This window comes from Xenopus tropicalis, chromosome 10 (genome assembly GCF_000004195.4).
Source record: "Xenopus tropicalis strain Nigerian chromosome 10, UCB_Xtro_10.0, whole genome shotgun sequence".
Taxonomy (NCBI): domain Eukaryota; kingdom Metazoa; phylum Chordata; class Amphibia; order Anura; family Pipidae; genus Xenopus; species Xenopus tropicalis.
In genome coordinates, this window is record NC_030686.2 from 38925814 (window position 1) to 38946858 (window position 21045).

General features: G+C 39.8%; 2 protein-coding genes across 2 annotated transcripts; one reads left to right on the forward strand and one right to left on the reverse strand.

The window, feature by feature from the left end:
- Positions 1 to 375: 375 nt before the first annotated feature.
- LOC100489901 (WAP four-disulfide core domain protein 5) lies at positions 376 to 7897 on the reverse strand. Its single transcript, XM_031894839.1, has 6 exons — positions 7808 to 7897; positions 5763 to 5874; positions 4864 to 5013; positions 4204 to 4338; positions 2920 to 3050; positions 376 to 606 (listed from the first exon to the last, which is right to left on the reverse strand). The coding sequence occupies exons 2-6, from the start codon at positions 5827 to 5829 to the stop codon at positions 592 to 594; spliced, it is 498 nt and encodes a 165-aa protein (XP_031750699.1). The 5' UTR covers positions 5830 to 5874; positions 7808 to 7897; the 3' UTR covers positions 376 to 591.
- Positions 7898 to 13557: 5660 nt separating this feature from the next.
- Positions 13558 to 19045, forward strand: LOC101731906 (C3a anaphylatoxin chemotactic receptor). The gene is made up of 2 exons (XM_018097818.2): positions 13558 to 13643; positions 17513 to 19045. The coding sequence occupies exon 2, from the start codon at positions 17522 to 17524 to the stop codon at positions 18809 to 18811; it is 1290 nt and encodes a 429-aa protein (XP_017953307.2). The 5' UTR covers positions 13558 to 13643; positions 17513 to 17521; the 3' UTR covers positions 18812 to 19045.
- Positions 19046 to 21045: the final 2000 nt, after the last annotated feature.

A 21045-nucleotide genomic window follows, 5' to 3' on the forward strand; every position in this document is an offset into this window, starting at 1 on the left:
TCTGGACAACCAGTGTGGCAGGTATTGAAAGATTTCAAAGAGGCTGTTCACTGATTACATTTTGGTGTGTGGGGTTTACATGTCCTTTGAGGTACCCACCATTGATTTAGACTCTTTATTATAAGTAGTGGGATCTATTATCTGTAAATCCATTATCTGGAATGCTTGGGACCTGGGGTTTTAAGACTTTTAAAAATGTAAATATTACACTCACAAGGATGTTATAAAATTAACCCACTGTAATCGGCTGAGGAATTCTTCCCCTTTAAAGTTTCCATTGTTTGTTAGAAAAATGTTGTTTCCCCATTGAAGTTCTATCTACTTTACAGAGTAAACAATATATTTATTTTTCACTAAATGAGCCAGAGTCTCCTCCTTTTTCTTACACCTTTTCATCACTTTATATTTTATTGCCTTTCCCCCAAACACAGAAAAACGCATACAGAGAATTTAAGGTACGTTCTCTTTAGTATATAAATGCACCCACATAGACAATAGTGATCATTAATGTGCTTCTTATTACATGAACTAGATAATGTTTTAGAGGCATAAAGTCACAATGGTGGATTTTCTGGTGTTAAGATCTGGTCTCTAGAAGTTTGGTGGCTAGAAAAAAAAGAAAAGGACAATATAATAAACATCTCTGTGCAATATGTATATAAAACTCACACACACACACACATATATATATATATATATATATATATATAGAAACGAGTTGCTGGAAAGCTGCACACCATAAGAGCAAGATAATACCTGGGTGCCAGTGCTGAAAGCGTAGATACACAGGGTTGGAATGACAGCACACGCAGGATGTTTTTCAAGAAGAATCACAGAGTGTGATTCTTCTTGAAAAACATCCTGCGTGTGCTGTCATTCCAACCCTGTATATATATATATATATGTATATGTAGGGACCCATAGGGTTAAGCTCCCTATGGCGTTATCCCCTATCTTTTCCTTATCTGTGCTGTAATAGGGCAGAGCCCTCTGCACTCCTGTTTCAGTTATTAGGCTACCCCCTATAGGTTTAGCCCAGGTTGACCACTCCCCTTGGCAGACTATATAGTGTCTGGCACAAGGAAGTGTCTTCCTCTCTGGCTGCTGTTGTCCTAAGGCTGCACGTCATCGAGCCTGAGGCAATTAGGCCCCAGTAAGGAGAACCTGCCATTTGTAAGTCGGGGACAGGGCCCCATGAATGAGATAAAGCCAGCACAGTCAGTTATATGTAATAGCACCCTCTAGGAGTGGTGAGCATAGATAGCTTATTTAGTAAGGGCAGCACTGGCCCCATCAAAGGAGACTGTAAGGGTTTAGTCTAACCCAGGCTCTGTATGCCTTGCTGTAGGGACCACAGTTAAGACGCAGGATTCAGGCAGTTCCTTACCCTGAACCATAGTTGGCTGGAGGGGATCCGTTCCAGTAAAGGGCATCCATTCCTGGGCTCACAGCTAATACTCTGCATAATCCTTCAAGTGGGTTATACTGTTCCTAAAGTGTCACATCTGCTGTTATCCTCTGTGACCATTACATCTGCTGTGTCTGTGAGTATAACCCTGCTGCACTATTAAGTTGTGCCTTGTCCAATAAACTTGTACTATAGTTGATCAGCAAGAATCCTCTGGCGTCCATCATTTACTATCTGCACAACACACCTCAGCTAGTTGTAGTTCTACTACACCCTCGCTCCATCCTGATTCTCCCATATAGCGGAGGCTCACCCCTTTGTATTAAGTGTCGCAATGTAACCCATGCTCTCTATATCACTACTAGTCTCGGTTTGTTCCTAAAGGGTCAGAAAAGCGTTACACATATATATATATATCTATATCTATCCAGCATTCTGGATAACGGGTCCTATACCTATATATATATATAATATATATAATATAATATATAATATATATATACAATATATAATATATATATATATAATATAATATATATATATATATATATATAATATATATATATATAATATAGGTATAGGACCCGTTATCCAGAATGCTCGGGACCAAGGGTATTCCGTATAAGGGGTCTTTCCATAATTCGGATCTCCTACCTTAAGTGTGCTAATAAAACTATTTAAACAGTAATTAAACCCAAAAGACTGTTCTGCCCCTGGGGTAATTATATCTTAGTTGGGATCAAGTACAGGTACTGTTTTATTATTACAGAGAAAAGGGAATCATTTAACCATTAAATAAACCCAATAGGGCTGTTCTGCCCCAATAAGGGGTAATTATATCTTAGTTGGGATCAAGTACAGGTACTGTTTTATTATTACAGAGAAAAGGGAATCATTTAACCATTAAATAAACCCAATAGGACTGTTCTGCCCCAATAAGGATTAATTATATCTTAGTTGGGATCAAGTACAGGTACTGTTTTATTATTACAGAGAAAAGGGAATCATTTAACCATTAAATAAACCCAATAGGGCTGTTCTGCCCCAATAAGGGGTAATTATATCTTAGTTGGGATCAAGTACAGGTACTGTTTTATTATTACAGAGAAAAGGGAATCATTTAACCATTAAATAAACCCAATAGGGCTGTTCTGCCCCCAATAAGGGGTAATTATATCTTAGTTGGGATCAAGTACAGATACTGTTTTATTATTACACAGAAAAGGGAATCAGTTTTAAATTCTGAATTATTTGATTAATATGGAGTCTATGGGAGACAGGCTTCCTGTAATTCAGAGCTTTCTGGATAACGGGTTTCCAGATAAGGGATCCCATACCTGTATATGTATTTATACACATTTACTGTACATACAACAGATTTCAATGTAGTCTAGAAAATCTTTAGCATTGAGTATATTTTTTTTCGTTCTACTGTACATATAGAACAAAAAGGACATGTACAAGCACTCCCTTCAAGAGGGAAGGGAGACACCTAGTTCCCAGTTACATACCTTGCATTCACTATAACATCCAGATCGGCAGCATTTCTCATTACCAGGACATGTAGAGTCCGACTGACACCCACTCCTCATCGGAACAAAGCAGTTTATCATTATGCCAGGAGGACAGGAACCCTTTTTTACTGGATGGATTTAAAAAGAGCAGTCAAGATAAAGGTGAATTTATTCAGAGAAGAAGGCATGGAATATAAAGGTGGGGGGGGGGGGGGGTAACTGGATGATCTCAGACTTAAATAAATGCAGACAACATGCAGAACTAATGCAGCCCAAATTCTTTTTTTTTTTATATTTTCCTGGTATTTTTATAGCACATATTTCCACATAGGTGATACATCATTCACATCAGTCTCTGCTCCAGAGGAGCTTACAATCCTATCACATTTACACACACTATGCTCAATTTGGTCATAAGCCAATTAACCTTCCTGGAAGGAAAACCAGGGTAACCTGGAGGAATCTCACATAGAGATGGGGAGAACATACAGCTCCTTGTAGATACTGGGATTGAACTCAGGACCCCAGTGCTGCCAGGCAGAAGTGCTACCCACAGTCGGGCATCAAACAGAACGCTTCATGTCCCATAAGGAAGAAAGTGCTACTTAAGTGCTTCATAGTGACTAAGCCTGAGCAACAGTGTGTAGAAATTTGCACAAAATGGGGTAATTCTCAGGAGGGATGGAACTGAATACATTTCGTAATGGTGTCCCTTTTAAAGGGGTCCATGACCTCCCTGGATCATGGCTTACAAATAGCCCTGTCCAGAGAACACAAGGAAGAATAGAAGAAAGGAATTGTATGTGTCAAACCAGTAACTGTGGCTCTGTGTCTCAATTTATTTTCTTTATCAGAATAACTGTTGCTACGGCCTCACCGTGGGCCTGTAGCATATGCACTTGCTGAAATGTTTTTTTTTTGTTATGAGATCAAAGTCCAGCGTGGGACTCCTTTAGTTACATGGGAGTAGGAGAAACAATAGGTTAGCTGAAAGCAGTTCTAATGTGTAGCGTTGGCTCCTTCTGAAAGCTCAGACACAGGCACACTCAGGAGATTGTGCCTACACACCAATATTACAGCTAAAAAAGTTACAACACCTTTCCTCCAGGAACTTTCCACAACTAGGAAAAGCGGTCACAAAGCAATAAGGCACTGCTGTTCAGTGGCTGTGGTCAGAAGGGATTATGGTAAAGTAAATTAGTTAGGGAATAGAGTGGGGCTGCCTGAGCAGAGCTGTGTAACACAGAGGTTAGAGCATTTAAGTACAATTCGATTTCTTACCTCCCACAGAAGGCAGGCAGGTCCTTCCACCTTCACGGAAGCAGCACTTGGATCCAACAGGGCACATACTGTCTGAGGTGCAATAATCGGTTTTGCGTGGTACTCGTGTGCCAAAGGGACAGGCGCCAGGCCTCTCTATTAGTTACAAATAGACAAGTTAGTGACTTCAGGGAAGCTACACCGGCTGTCTCTTTTACGCAGAATTAATGCAAACTGTGCAAATTTCCAATGGGCATTAAATACATATGTTATTGATTTTGTAATGATTTTTAAATATAACTGCTGGTTCTGAGTACCTATACTGAAAAAAAACGATTCAGAAGTCAGATGTCTTGTATTCCCAAAACAAGCACGGTAATGTGGGAAAGGGATTCTTCTCTAGAGAGAAGCTGACTAGTTACCTTGGTACATTTTTCCATTGGTACATATAGTCAGGAACAGCAGTGCAGAGGAAAACAAAAGGCAGACCAGGTACTGTATTTAACAGTAATGCAGTAAAGTGCTGCCACACATTACTGCTACTGTTCTCAGTGCTGGCAAATAATGTGCCTCTGAGAGGGAGACACATAGGGCCAAGGGCACCTTCCCAGGTCCAGCAGGTGAAGAAGAGATGCACGGCGGAACAGACCCCCCAAGACTTTCTATTTGCCCCACACTCACCATGCGCTGGAGGTTTGCAGAAATTTTCACCATTGTCCATGCAACATTTCTTGTTTCCCCCACAGTCACCGTCAGATCTGCATCTGTTAGTGTGGGACAAATATTTTTCTGCCAAGAACGCCTCAGGTGGGCATCTTCCTGGTTTGGCCGCTGTTACAAATACATGTATAATATATTATCATAAAAGCACCAGAAATATCCAACAAAATAGTTGTCTTGGGTTGTAAACTGTGTTTAGTAAGGCGACCCAGGTCACATCACTTCCAAGTCTATACCATCACCACCAAATTGTTACATTTTAAACATTTGAAGAGAAAGTAACCTCCATTACGATAATTGGTGTTTCAGACATATTTTTTGAATGGATTAATCAATATAAGTCAGACAGGCATCATTACAATTCTATTCACTTCATCATTATTATTAAAGATGAAGGGATAGGAGATCCATGTGTCTTGGGGTTTGAAGAAGTAGGAAAGGTAAAATCACTGAAGTGGATGGGGGGGGGTAGACAAAATGTTAGGCACCCTATGGTGATTATAATTGCTTAACTGATACCCCAGGTTAGTGCTGTAGTTCAGTGAAATGTGCCCTGGCCAGGGAACCACTACAGGAGCTCCATGCCACCATCTCCTGGATCTTCTTCTACTGCTCCAGTCCAGGCGCCTATGTGCCATAGAAGGCCAAAAGCTGGCTTCTCTATTTAGCATGGGCACCGGCCCCGAACTGGTGCCATTATCAGCAGGCAGAAAGGCCAACCTGGGGTATCATGTAAACAATAATAATCCCTGGGGAAGTTCTTCACTTTTAACACCTATTTATCAGTAGCCATGTTAGACTATCTCTATTGCTAGTTATCTTACCAGTACCAGCTCCCGGCCCAGGCTGGTGGTACTTACCTGATGTGCATAGTCCAACAGCGCAGAGCAGCAGCCCAATTACACAGATCTGTCCTGTATTCATCATGAGATCAGTCTGTGCTGCTGTAGGATGTTCATCTCAATTTATATCCTGGTTCCAAACAGTACATTGGGTAAGAGCAGTGACTTTCACAATACGTAAATCAAAAAGCTTGAACAAAAATTCCCACATTGCACCTTTATTTATTTTGTAGTCACCTGATGACTGCATAGAAAAGACAAGCTCATCCAGTTTTATGTGTAGGCATCTAATTACAACCTTTTGTGTTTTATAATATTCTGGCAGTCATATATTTAATTGTGTTAATTGCTGTTCCCGACGGCTGACATTAAAAGGGCTGCTTATGTTAAAGGTCAACTAAAGTCTTAAAGTGTGTGCCCTTTCATCCCTTAGCTCGAGTGGTTCCCAAACTGGGCCTGAGCCTTGTCTGGGTGGCTAAATGCCAGGTAGGAGATATTTGGGTAGAATGCACATTTTCTCCCTTAGACATAGCATGTTTACATGTGTTTCTATGGGGTGCATTGTTATTTTCCCATGATCCACCGCATGAGGGCACATGAGTTAGCACAGCTTTGTTCCTTTGCATCGGAGAGAACCTTTTCAATTGGCCTTCATTACTCGTTTTTTGTACTTAAATTATTTGCCGCCTTCACTTGTTCTCCCTGTGTACAGGTATGGGATCTGTTATCCGGAAACCTGTTATCCAGAAAGATCCAAATTACAGAAAGCCTTTCTCCCGTAAACTCCATTAAAATCAAATAATTCAGATTTTTTAAATTGATTTCCTTTTTCTCTGTAAAAATAAAACAGTACCTGTAATTGATCCCAACTAAGATATAATTACCCCTTATTGGGGGCAGAACAGTCCTATTGAGTTTATTTCATGGTTAAATGATTCCCTTTTCTCTGTAATAATAAAACAGTACCTGTACTTGATCCCAACTAAGATATAATTACCCCTTATTGGGGGCAGAACAGCCCTATTGGGTTTATTTAATGGTTAAATGATTCCCTTTTCTCTGTAATAATAAAACAGTATCTGTACTTGATCCCAACTAAGATATAATTACCCCTTATTGGGGGCAGAACAGCCCTATTGGGTTTATTTAATGGTTAAATGATTCCCTTTTCTCTGTAATAATAAAACAGTACCTGTACCTGATCCCAACTAAGATATAATTACCCCTTATTGGGGGCAGAACAGCCCTATTGGGTTTATTTCATGGTTAAATGATTCCCTTTTCTCTGTAATAATAAAACAGTACCTGTACTTGATCCCAACTAAGATATAATTACCCCTTATTGGGGCAGAACAGCCCTATTGGGTTTATTTAATGGTTAAATGATTCCCTTTTCCCTGTAATAATAAAACAGTATCTGTACTTGATCCCAACTAAGATATAATTACCCCTTATTGGGGGCAGAACAGTCCTATTGGGTTTATTTAATGGTTAAATGATTCCCTTTTCTCTGTAACAATAAAACAGTACCTGTACTTGATCCCAACTAAGATATAATTACCCCTTATTGGGGGCAGAACAGCCCTATTGGGTTTATTTAATGGTTAAATGATTCCCTTTTCTCTGTAATAATAAAACAGTACCTGTACTTGATCCCAACTAAGATATAATTTATCCATATTGGAGGCAAAACAATCCTATTGAGTTTAAATGATGTTTAAACGATTTTTTAGTAGACATAAGGCATGGAGATCCGAATTATTTCTGGCACTGTGCTTCATTTTTCCCTTAGACGCCAGGCAGTGGTGCTAGTGTATAGGCAAGTAGTGTGGCACACTCATTTCTGTATTGGGACAGGTGGCCATGATAAATACAAGCTATGACCTGCATATTATCTAAAAGCAATAAGTTTCAGTTTGGGCCAGAGAAGGCAAAATGTATGCACCTACGTGCCATCTTGGCATGTTGCACCACTTCATAAATGACTCCCCCATGTTTCCTAGTGATCTTTATTCACATACGATGCACTCAGCTTTTCCCCCTTTTCCATCCGAGTAACATACCTCTGGAACATCCAGATGGGCAGCATTTCTCATCACCAGGGTCAGATGCACAGACGCTCCTCCGTTCCACAACAGCACCGATCTATGGTTTTCTTTGCACAGGAGCCCTTCTTTTCTGCATTCCACCAATGGATTTAAGAAGTGAAGATAAAGGTGAAAAAATGTAGAGAAAAGCCATGCAATATAAAGGGGGGTTAACTGGATGATCTCAGATATGGGAGCCAATACTGGGGACCAATGGGGACAACATACAGACCTAATGCTACAGTGTAATGCGGTCCCCAAACTCCTCTTGTTCCATTGCGAAGTGATGGATTCTGGGACTTTCTCAGTTCTCCATAGTGGGTGGTGCACAGATGTTCTGGAAAGCAGTGAGACTTCAAGCCCCAGAATATATCACTTGACAATGAAACAAGGTGAGGGAGGAGCTGTTTTACACTGTGAGCCTAAGGGGGGTTATGGAAATGGTTCATCACAGTAAAATTGTTGTTACATTTACGTCTGTGAAATCAGGTATGTCTGTGTAAAAAATGCAATTATATTGTTTTTTTTGGAAGGCCTAAAATTCTTTATACAAGTTTTCTATGGAACAGTGTTGGACTGGGAACCCAGGGGCCCACCAGAAAACCTTAGACCCTAGGCCCGCTTTCCAAAGAATTTTTCTCCTAGTCTTTTATTTACATGCTAAAATCTATTCTTCCATCTATTTCTCCTCTTTCTTCCCATTCAGAAATAGGAAATGACCATGAGTTAGGCCAAATGATCAGGAGCAGGAGGGCCCACTGACCCCTGGGCCCACTGGGAGTTTTCCTGGTATCCTGGGGGGGCCAGTCCGACACTGCTATGGAAGCCCAAAGAGTGCATGTAAAAAAGAGGGTATGTTTTCCCTTTATAGAATCAAACCCCAGAGACTGCATACTGTTTAATATAAAAAAATCATTATTTTTACAATTTAATTTTTTGCCTTTAGATCCCCTTTAATAAGAACCACGTTGTGCATAGCTGATTATAAAATAATTCACTGTACAGGTATGGGATCCCTTATCCGGAAACCCATTATCCAGAAAGCTCCGAATTACGGAAAGCCTGTCTCCTATAGACTCCATTTTAATCAAATAATTCATAATTTTAAAACGGATTTCCTTTTTGACTGTAGTAATAAAACAGAACTTTGTAACTGATCCCAACTAAGATATAATTAATCCTTATTGGATGCAAAACAATCCTATTGGGTTTAATTAATGGTTTATTGATTTTTTAGTAGACTTAAGGTATGGAGATCCAAATTACGGAAAGACCCCTTATCCGGAATACCCTTGGTCCCGAGCATTCCGGATAACGGATCCTAAACCTGTACTACATTGCTCTCTGCAGCCTTGCAGAATGCTTCTAAATGAATTGGTCATACACAGCATATGAATTCTGTGCATGTCTGGTTTAAAATTGGCAAGTTGGTAACCATGTCTTCCATTCAGTTGATCTGCTGTACCACCCCACGACTTGAAAAGGTGATGAACCTGAAAGATTACCCCATATGCTCTTGTCCAAGGAACTTCCTTGTGACTAACTCAGTAAGTATGTTATGGATTATAGTTGTTGTCTCTTGAAGAGATTGGATGAACCAGAGAATGATGAGGTCAAATACGTAAAGATGACTGGTCCACTTAGAGAACTCCAATTATCAATAAGCTCAGGGTTTAACATATAAATATAAATACCTATTGCATAGAAGAGCATGTTGTAATGATTATAGACCTATACAGTATTTCCAATCTGTTGCAATTCTGTTTACAGCTAGCTTGGTTTACTATTTATTCATTAGAGTTTGTTTATCTGTATAGTGTCTGCAGCAGTCGGAGCAAGTAAAGCAAAGGGGGCGTTAGAATACAATCAGTTAATAGAAATGGTAGAGATTTTTGATATGAAAGTATACTGGAGGTAGGTTTGTTTTTGAGTAGAGAAAGTAAAAATAGGATTTTATTTTTTGCCTTTACAATCCCTTAATATCAGACATGGTCCCATCTCAACAGGGATTCTGTCGCAGAACATGGTTTTTACAAAATGCAGTTATCAGTGCTCCTCCAGCAGAATTTTTTTTTAGATTTAATTTTGAAATATGACATGGGAATAGACATATTCTTAGTTTCCCAGGGTGCCACAGCCATGTGACATGTGCTCTGATAAACTTCAGTCACACATTTTGCTGCTGTGCAAAATATCACCCCCCTCCCAGCAGCCAATCAGCAGAACAATGGTAAGGGAGCAAGATAGCAGCTCCCAGTAGGTATCAGAATAGCACTCAATAGTAAGAAAGCTCAGAATCAGGAACACTTTACTGCTGATCTGCAAGTTGGAGTGATATCCCCCCCCTCACCCCCAGCAGCTGATCAGCAAAACAATGGGAAGGGAGCATATAGCAGCTGGGTTACCTGAAAGCAGTTCTAATGTGTAGCGCTGGCTCCTTCTGAAAGCTCATACTCAGGAACACATTACTGCTGAGCTGCAAGTTGGAGTGATATCCCCCCCCTCACCCCCAGCAGCCGATCAGCAGAACAATGGGAAGGGAGCAAGATAGCAGCTCCCAGTAGGTATCAGAATAGCACTCAGTAGTAAGAAATCCAAGTCCGGCTTGGGACTCCTCCAGTTACATGGGAGTAGGAGAAACAATAGGTTAGCTGAAAGCAGTTCTAATGTGTAGTGCCGGCTCCTTCTGAAAGCTCAGACTCAGGAACACATTACTGCTGAGCTGCAAGTTGGAGTGATATCCCCCCCCTCACCCCCAGCAGCCGATCAGCAGAACAATGGGAAGGGAGCAAGATAGCAGCTCCCAGTAGGTATCAGAATAGCACTCAGTAGTAAGAAATCCAAGTCCGGCTTGGGACTCCTCCAGTTACATGGGAGTAGGAGAAACAATAGGTTAGCTGAAAGCAGTTCTAATGTGTAGTGCCGGCTCCTTCTGAAAGCTCAGACTCAGGCACAATGCACTGAGATGGCACCTACACACCAATATTATAGCTAAAATACATTTGTTGGTTCAATAATACAATTTAAAAAGGCAGAGTGAATTATTTGAGGTGTTAACATTGTAATTTAGTAATAAAAGCTATGAACAGACCAATACTGGCTCAGCTACCCATGGTCCAGTCTCCAGCTTTCTGTATTGGGGGCAAAACAACAGCTTGCTAACTATATGTGACTGGAGCTCAGCCAAATGTTGATCTAGCTGTCTGGAAAATCATGTCTGGTTAAGCACAGCACTAGCCTACAGATAGGGTCTGGCACTGAACTGCCATCTCATTCAAGTCATGTCAAGTAGGGATTTATTGCCATTTGTACTAAAAGTACATGGGAATTATTGTGCAGCATAGGGCAGTAAGACGCAATTACATTATGCAATGTATTACACAATTACACTCTAATTACAAAAACAATGGTAAAGTGCTGAGTGTGCTACAAAGATACACAGTACATTGATATATTAATAATACTTGAGTACAGTGAGTAGATATGTATTAGAATATGTAAACAGTACAGAGAGTTTATGAGAGAAAATGAGGTTAGTGGTTATATATTTCCTGTTGCCTGGGCTCGCTTGCAATTTGCCTGACTGCTCTTGGAAAGAAGCTGTTAAATAGACTTTTACTCCTAGCTTTTATCATTTCAGGCCTTTTGTGCCTAAGAGAATAGTTGGGCTTATTACATATGAACAGTCTATGCCCTGGATGACTTGGGTCGCTAATAATGGCTTTGATTTTGTTCTTGCATCTGCCAGTATCTAGGTCAGATAATGATGGAAGTGTGGTGGAGATGATCCATTCAGCAGTTGGAGTTTGGAGAGATACTTTTTCCTGTTGAGTGATGCTGCCATACCACACTAAAATACTGCCAGTTAGAATGCCTTCTATGGTTGCTCTATAAAAAGTAATTTGTGCCGACTTGTTGACTCCAAGTCTTCGCTTCAGTCTTCTAAGGAAATGAAGACGTTGGTAATGAAGACGTTGGTGAGCTTTTTGGGTTATGCCTTCTCAACCTGCTCAATCTTCAATTTGTAGCGGCTCATGTTGAAAATCTATGAAATCTATGATAAACTCTTGTTTTTGCTGCTTGAGAACCAGGTCATGTTTCCTACTGTACTTGATAATGTCATAAACAAGCTGTTATATCGTTGTTCTGAATGAGGCCAAGGATTGTCGTATCATCTGCAAACTTAAAGACTTTGCAGTTATCCAAAGGAGATGAACAATCCAAAGTGTAGAGGGAGGAAAGCTTGGGACTAAAGGTGGCCATACACGGGCCCATTCTAGCTGCCGATATTGGTCCCTTAGACCGATTCGGCAGCTTATCGGCCCGTGTATGGGCACTAAAGACAAGCTTGCCTGTCCAACATCTGGCCTGAAATCGTCCAGATCTCGATCGGGAAAAATTAGTCGGATCGGGGACCTCATTGGCTTGTTGATGTGATGCCGAACCAAGAGACGCCTATACCCGTCATTCTAATTCGAATTAGCCCAATATCACCCACCCGTAGGTGGGGATATTGGGAGGTCGGCAAGCGAGCATATCTTAGCGTGTATGGCCACCTTAAGACAGCATCCTTGTGGCGTGCCTGTACTGGTAAAGATTGTGGTAGACTTCCAGTTCCCAACCTCGACAAACTGTGGTCTGTTAGCGAGAAAGTCATGAATCCAGTTACAGATTCCATTCATTCGGGTGCAGGCACAGGTAGGAGGCGTAGGGTGCTTTTCCGCTTGCTGAAAATATCCGCCCTACGCCTCGTGTGGCATTAGCCTAAGGCAACTGCATCTTCTGTAGATCTATTTAGGTAATACACAAATTGGAGTGGGTCCAGAGAGTTTGGAATTCAAGTTTGGATTCAGCTGTTGACTATAGAGCTAAATTACTGGATCAGCCGCTAGGGCTCACCGCCGGGGTGATCAATTTTCTTTCTTTTTTAATACCAAGATCAACTTATTTAGCAACCTTAGAAATTGAGAAGATCTTAATTTGCACGGCCAGCTACATAGCAGGAACAACCAATGGGAAGCAGCAAAGCAGACAGGACTGGAAGCGGAACTAGATAAGGATAACAGGAGCACAAGAATAAGCACCCAGTATAGGGGGAACTCCCGTCCATTCATGTGATATCCAATAATCTTTTATATAAACAATACAGATCCAATAATCTTTTATATAAACAATACAGATTATTTTTATTTTAGTGAAAGACAAAGGGTCACTGGCTATTTCTACAATATTTATTATAATGTTACAATGTTTTTATTCAACATGCAACACAGTACAGGGATATGCGCCTACAAGTAATGTATGTTATTGTCTAAATGGAGGAGCCCTAGAGAAACTGAAACATTAAATAGAGATAAAAAAAAGGAATAAGGGTGGAATCATGGGGAGGCAGATATGAGTATTAAACAAGACATATTAATGATACTCTTATCATTAATATGTCTTGTTTAATACTCATATATGTCTAGTAACAAAGAATTGGTACACAGGGAAGCTTTCTGGATTCGAAGCTAGAAACATTAACCCTTTGGGATTAAATAATACATGGATACATTGTTCTTTGATACACTGTATATATGGTTGCATGCATCCACTAGGTGGTGTACAAGGGCATAAAAAGGAATGTAAGCTTGATAAAAGACCATAAAAGGCCTGAAACGTTGCTGTAATGCCCTAAGAAATGTGCAGTAAAGGCATTTGAAAAGAAGTAAAGCTTTTCAGACTGTTCTGCACTTCAAGGCACCACCAGAAAGCGCTAGGGTGGACGTAAAAAAGGGCACCCATCAAAGCACCTTCAGCGCAGAGCCGCACTGTAAGTGGTTAATTGGATACTTGGTGGAGCGATTGTGTATATTCTTTTCCTGAGGATTTAAAACTTTAGTATTCTGTGTATATTATTATTTTGTTCGTTCTGTGCCTTATGAGTAATATGCAGGATGCATGTGAACTCCTACTGGATATATTTGTAATGAGGCTACCCGTGGCTGGCAGACACCCATTACAGGGAAAGGTATAGGAACGGACCCCAAGTAGATCAGTTACACATAAAACACTAATTCAGAGGATGCTTTCCAATCCTCACATACACAGTGTTCTGCTTATGAAGACTCCAGAGCTCCTGTCACGTGGAAATGCACTGCCATTAACCACTGAGGAGGACCTTCCCCCTAATTTTCTGCGGTGTCTGCCATATAGTTCTCAGGCTTCTTACGAGCCATTTCACTTTACCTTCTGTAGGTTCCCTCAAACCAACTCCTGAACGCCCCCGTGCCCTAACTGGCACACAGACACCCAGGGCTCTACCCCAAAGTACTCACTCCTCTTTGGGACAACAGACTATCCTTGCTGGCTATCTGGCACTATATTATTTCAAAATAAAATTAATATCACCTCCTTACAGACTTACTTACCCTTGACCAAAAAGGTGCATAGAGCTCTTAGCACTAATACCTGTATTTTCTCAGTAATAACCAGTAATAACCAATTTCTAATCATTCAGATGTAGGTGATGGAGGAGGCAATAGAACTTTGTGACTCCAGCCCTTATTCGCTTGGATTCACTGAAGCAGCCCGCTATACAACTTTAGTGATGACTGTGCTCACCTGTGCCCTAGGGATATTTGGCAATGCCATTGTCATCGCTGTCACTGGGTTCATCATGAAGAAACATAAAGTAAAGTCTGGTTCCTGAACTTGGCGGATTTCACATTTTCCCTCCTCCCTCCATTTTATGCTGTTGATGTACATACAGGCAATTGGCCATTTGGATCATATTTCTGTAAACTCTCTAATTACATTTCCACATGTAACATGTATGTAAGTGTTTTCATCTTTACAGCCCTGACTACTGATTAAGCCTTGTTGGTGGCTAAACTGTATATGGCACCATATGTTCTTCTTGGTTTATGTTTGCTGCTGGACATGTGCAGTTATTTGGGTGCTGGTCAGTCTTCCCATGTTAGTGCTCAGTGATATAATTCAGTACAGTGAGACAACACAATGCAGAATGGTCAGTTAAACCTTCCCGGAACATTCACAATATTAATAAAAGAGATGTGAATGAAAACTTAACAACAGAGATGAAATCGACCAATATAAATGATAGCGATCAAACAAAAATCCATAGTAATAACAAAACGACCAACAACATGTGATGACTGTACTGTTAATACCAGGGATACAGCCTTTTTAGTAGCCTGTATTGTAATTCCTTGTCTTATTGTTGGTTACTTTATCCCATTGGGAGTTATCCTGGTGTCCAATCTGATCATTGCTCAGCAAGGGAGGAGATCTCAATCTGCAAAGTCCTCTGTACAGTATTAGAACTATGGTGGTTCCTTTCCTTTTCTTAACATGGACACCGCAGATAACAGCACAGATTATTTTACTCTTCATTGTGAGAACGTTGTACTGATATATAAAATGTATGGGATAATAACACTGCTGTCTATTATAGCCTATACTAACAGCTGTACCAACCCTATTATTGACGTGCTGGTTGGCTGAGTTAGGAAAGCTCTTGTAGGTTTCATGAGGGGGGGGTTGATAGAGTTACTTGCGTTCAGCAAAATCATTTTTAGGCCCTGTTATCACCGAAATATTTACCCTTAGTTTAGGTTTCCTATACTCCCAAGACCAAATGGCCACACTAGCCCAAACCCACATATATATTCACTGGGGAAATTTAAACCCCCAAATTTTAAAGTGCCTGTTGGGCCTTAAAAAGAGAGACTCTGAACTATAGCTATAAATGTTATATATACAGACTTATATTTGGTTCCAAAAGGTAATGATATTGCTCTTGAAAATGTGCCGACCCTATGGGTAACCACATGACATGTTTGGGGGAAAAACATTCATTAAAACGAAATCACCGCCTACAAGTAATCAGCCTCATGCATTTATTACTGAGCTCTTTCTCCATGTTAACAAGAAGCTCTTATTAAAGGACCCGCTGTCTATTTTTAAGCACGTTCCGGTGCAGTCTAAAGAAATAGCTTGTAAAATTCAATAAGATGTATGGAAGGCTGTACATCTTAGATCTTTCTTTTTATTCACACAACTTCACACTTTACACCTTCAATTTATTTCCTAAACTATCCCTCTGCTTCTTTCCCTATCTCTCACACAACTGACTCCTCCCCTCACTTTCTTTTCCCACAAACCTCAACAAACTTTATTAACATTTTTAGTATTAATAACATTAGTAATACTCCCCTAACTGGTCCCTCACAAGCTTATTGGCATGTGTATGGAGCTAAACCAACAGCCTCTGAAACCAACATCCAGATATCACAGTTACATAACTGAGTTGGGTTGAAAAAAGTCCATCGAGTTTAACCCCTTTGAATGAACCCCAGGCAGCTTAAGAAATGCTGTGAAAAGGGTGAGTAGTGTATCAACCCAATGATGTGTTCTTCTCCCAGTGGGTCGGCATAGGCCCTCATTTTCATCCAATCACTGGCCCAGGTGACATATCCACTCATTTTATGCCAAACAATGGAAGCCTTATATGTATGTCCAGCTTTATAAAACATCAGTCGATAAAAAACCAAAAATGTCATCCAATATTGTTTCTGCTCATTATGATTAATTCCTCTATTAGAAAAATCTGCCATATATTCAGTTCCGTAATGAATGAATTATCATTAACAAGCATGAATAAAATATTGAGCTAAGTAGCACTGATTATTTACTTCATTAGCAATGGGCTGTGTTAGAATCTTAGTGGAATAATTATCCGTTAGAAGCAAAAGCAAAGCTGATAGATGGGGAGGTCATTAGACATTAAAGCACATACTGGAAAATAATATGTACAATGTCATCTGGCTGTGGGACAGAGAAACATCGGAATCGACTATAACCTCCCTCCCAGGTAAGAGCATCTTATTCAACAAGCAACAAAATCTTATATGGAGGTTCCTATACAGTCTGTGAGTACTGCCAAGAAATTGGTCAAGAAAGTCTAAATTAGTGAAGTCAGAACACAGTAGGAATTTTCATAGCATTTCATGTTACCTCTGTGTTTGTGATACTAGATGGATAGATGGATAGAGCAGTAAAGTGTTGGGTATATGGGATATATAAGACAGAAGAACATTTGGCAATCACCCCAAGGTACCAGCAAAGGCTACTCAGTACTTGGTTTTTTAGTGGTGTAAAGATCATTTTAAAGAAGTAATTGGGAATAAAGGTGACTAAAGGAAAATTTAATTTACCTTCTAAGTTTATATAAACAGGTCTCTCATAGTTACCTTAGGGAAATAAGAGTTAATTAGGGGCATTGTTAGCTATGAAAATCTACGAGACAGGCACCAAGTTCCACAGCAGATGCCCCATCTCTCATCTTCCAATTCCTTTCTTTACTTACAGTACAGTATATCTAAAATGTATAGTGTCCGCTGTTCCTTTATCTTGAACTCCCAAACATTATCTTTTTATAATCAGTTCATTTATGTAATTAAAAAATCATCTTACTTTAATTATTTATATATTTATCTGTTGTGTTATATTAGTGTATGAATTTGAATTTTGGCTTAATGAATGCTGAATATTTCTAAAATGAATGTATTGCTTCATATGGTTAATATTGATATCCTAGTTCTGTTGGCTTACCCCATGGAATAAATGTCATTTAACCCAGTGCTGGTTGTGATGTCTCACTCATTTATCATCATTCAGGTTCAGATAATGGAAGTGATGGAAGTCCCAGAAGAGGTTTGCAATTACAGACCGTACTCAGCGGGAGTGTTAGAAGCGGCCCGCTACACGTCTTTCGCGCTGACTGCGCTTTCCTGCGTGCTAGGATTAGGGGGCAATGCTGTGGTCATCGCTGTTACCGGGTTCATCATGAAGAGAAAAAACAGTAAAATCTGGTTTCTGCACTTGGCTGTGGCTGATTTTACCTTTTGCCTCCTTCTCGGGCTTTATGCTCATTATGTTCTTACAGAGAACTGGCAATTCGGATCATATTTATGTAAAATCTCAAATTATGTTTCCACTTGTAATATGTACGCAAGTGTTTTCATCATCACGGCTCTGTCTATTGACCGCGTCTTATCAGTGGCCGCACCAATATGGCACCATAAGTTTTTCTCTGTGAGGATTTGTTGCTGGAACTGTGCGGCTATTTGGATAGTCACAGCTCTGGTCAGTCTTCCCATGTTACTGTTAAGCGATGAGATTCAGTATGGTGACAAAATGCAATGCAGAATAGTCATTGTTAAACCTTCCTCTGCTACCCACAATATTCACAAAAGAGAAGCGAATGACAGCCTGGAGTACGGCATAACAGGATTGTATAGAGACAACGAGGGTTCTGGCTCAGGAGATATAAATAAAGATAATTTCAAGGGAGTAGTAACTGGCACTAAAGACAAACTTAACCTAACAAATGTTAAAATACAGCCAATACTCGGTTTTTCAAATCCAATGCCAGTGCCAATGCTTGACATAATAGATTACCCACTATATGAAGATATTATCAATGTTACAAATATTTCCACATATACTCAGAATATTACAGTGAGGACACTGTGCACCGTTAACCTGAGGGAGATCAGGGATACGGCATTTGCAACAGGCTGCATTGTTATCCCGTGCTTAGTTCTTGGTTACTTGATCCCATTGGCCGTCATTCTGGTTTCCAATGTAATCATTGCTCAGCGAGGGGGGAAATCTCAGTCCGTGAAGAGCCCCAGACTGTATAGAATAATAATTATGGTGATCCTGTTCTTTTTCTTAGCATGGACACCGCTGATCACAGTGCAGGTTATTCTGCTGGCTGCTCTTTATGGTGAAGACGTCATACTGATGTATAAAATGTATTGGGTGCTGCCACTCGTGTCCAGCATAGCCTTTAGCAACAGCTGCATAAACCCCATCATATATGTATTGGTTGGCACACAGGCTAGGAAGGCTCTTACTGATTTTATGAGCACAAGACTGTCTTTTTTAAGTGGCACCCAAAGCAATGGGTGATATCTTGCTGTTCGGAGGGGCCACAGTAATTCCCTTATTCAGTATGGTAAGGAACCGTTATGCCTTCCCTTCCTATAAAGGGCATTCTAGGGCCTAGAACTTTCCCAAACCTTGCAAAAATGTTTTGTACCAGGATATTGAAATTGTGAATTTGTCAGGACCTCCTTAAGGTCATCTATACTGCTATGAATGTTGCCTATGTTTATATGGCCCAATAAATATGCATTTAAACAAAATAACTTTATTCTCTAGGGTTTATTGTTCCAAGCTATGAATGTTAACCCCCATATGTCATAAAAGGCCCTAAGTCTGCCCAGGAGCAGTAATCTATAGTAACCAATAAGAAGTTTGCTTTTAAACAGGTGACCAGTAAATACTATCTGCTGATTGGTTGCTATTGGCCACGAATGGGAGCCGTCCTAGTTGAAATTTTAACTATGTACTTGAGTTTTCTGAATGTTTTTGAGGATCGCAACTAGTGATAAGCGAACCTGTCCAGTTTTCGCAAAATGCATTAGTCAATGGGTGGCGACAATCTTTTTACTGCACACCTTTTTTTTTTTTACCCATTGGCGTCTATGGGCCTTTTTATTTGATTAAATGGGTCGGTTTGGGGGAAAAAAAAGAAAAGCTCGATATCATTGCTGATAACTGACAAATAACAGGCGGATGGAATCGCTAAATACTTTCAGAATTCCAATGCTCTATTAAATCTGACCGATCTAAAATTGTTTGCACAGAGGAATAACTGCATTGCAAATATTGTTAATTTAATAATGTTTATTACATTGCCCCTATTTATTCCATAGGGGGGGTTAGTGCATGAGTCCCTTGTGTTCTTTCTTCCAATATAACCTAACCCATGTGTGTATCTACAGTATGTAACGGTTTGTCTTGCGTTTGGTGTGTAATACTGAAAAAACGAGTAGTACATGTATTGGATTCATTATCTGGAAAGTTCCGAATTACAGGAAGGCCATCTCCCATAGACTCCATTACAGGAAAATAATTCTTATAATAATTTCCTTTTTTTCTGCAATAATAAAACAGTACCTGTACTTGATCCCAACTAAGATATAATTACCCCTTATTGGGGGCAGAACAGCCCTATTGGGTTTATTTAATGGTTAAATGATTCCCTTTTCTCTGTAATAATAAAACTGTACCTGTACTTGATCCCAACTAAGATATAATTACCCCTTATTGGGGGCAGAACAGCCCTATTGGGTTTATTTAATGGTTAAATGATTCCCTTTTCTCTGTAATAATAAAACAGTACCTGTACTTGATCCCAACTAAGATATAATTACCCCTTATTGGGGCAGAACAGCCCTATTGGGTTTATTTAATGGTTAAATGATTCCCTTTTCTCTGTAATAATAAAACAGTACCTGTACTTGATCCCAACTAAGATATAATTACCCCTTATTGGGGCAGAACAGCCCTATTGGGTTTATTTAATGGTTAAATGATTCCCTTTTCTCTGTAATAATAAAACAGTACCTGTACTTGATCCCAACTAAGATATAATTACCCCTTATTGGGGGCAGAACAGCCCTATTGGGTTTATTTAATGGTTAAATGATTCCCTTTTCTCTGTAATAATAAAACAGTACATGTACTTGATCCCAACTAAGATATAATTACCCCTTATTGGGGCAGAACAGACCTATTGGGTTTATTTAATGGTTAAATGATTCCCTTTTCTCTGTAATAATAAAACAGTACCTGTACTTGATCCCAACTAAGATATAATTAATCTTAATTGGAGCCAAAATATTCCTATTGGGTTTACTGTTTAAATAATTTTACTAGCAGACTAAAGGTAGGAGATCTGAATTACGGAAAGACCCCTTATCTGGAAAACCCCAGGTCCCGAGCATTCTGGATAACAGGTCCCATACCTGTACCACCCCACGACTTGAAAAGGTGATGAACCTGAAAGATTGCCCCATATGCTCTTGCTCAAGGAACTTCCTTGTGACTAACTCAGTATGTTATGGATTATAATTGTTCTCTCTAGAAGAGATTGGATGAACCAGAGAATGATGAGGTCAAATACGTACAGATGACTGGTCCACTTGATGGAGTCCAATTATCAATAAGCTCAGTGTTTACCATATAAATATTACATATTGCACTGAAGAGCATGTTGCAATGATTATAGACATACAGTGGTGTGAAAAACTATTTGCCCCCTTCCTGATTTCTTATTCTTTTGCATGTTTGTCACA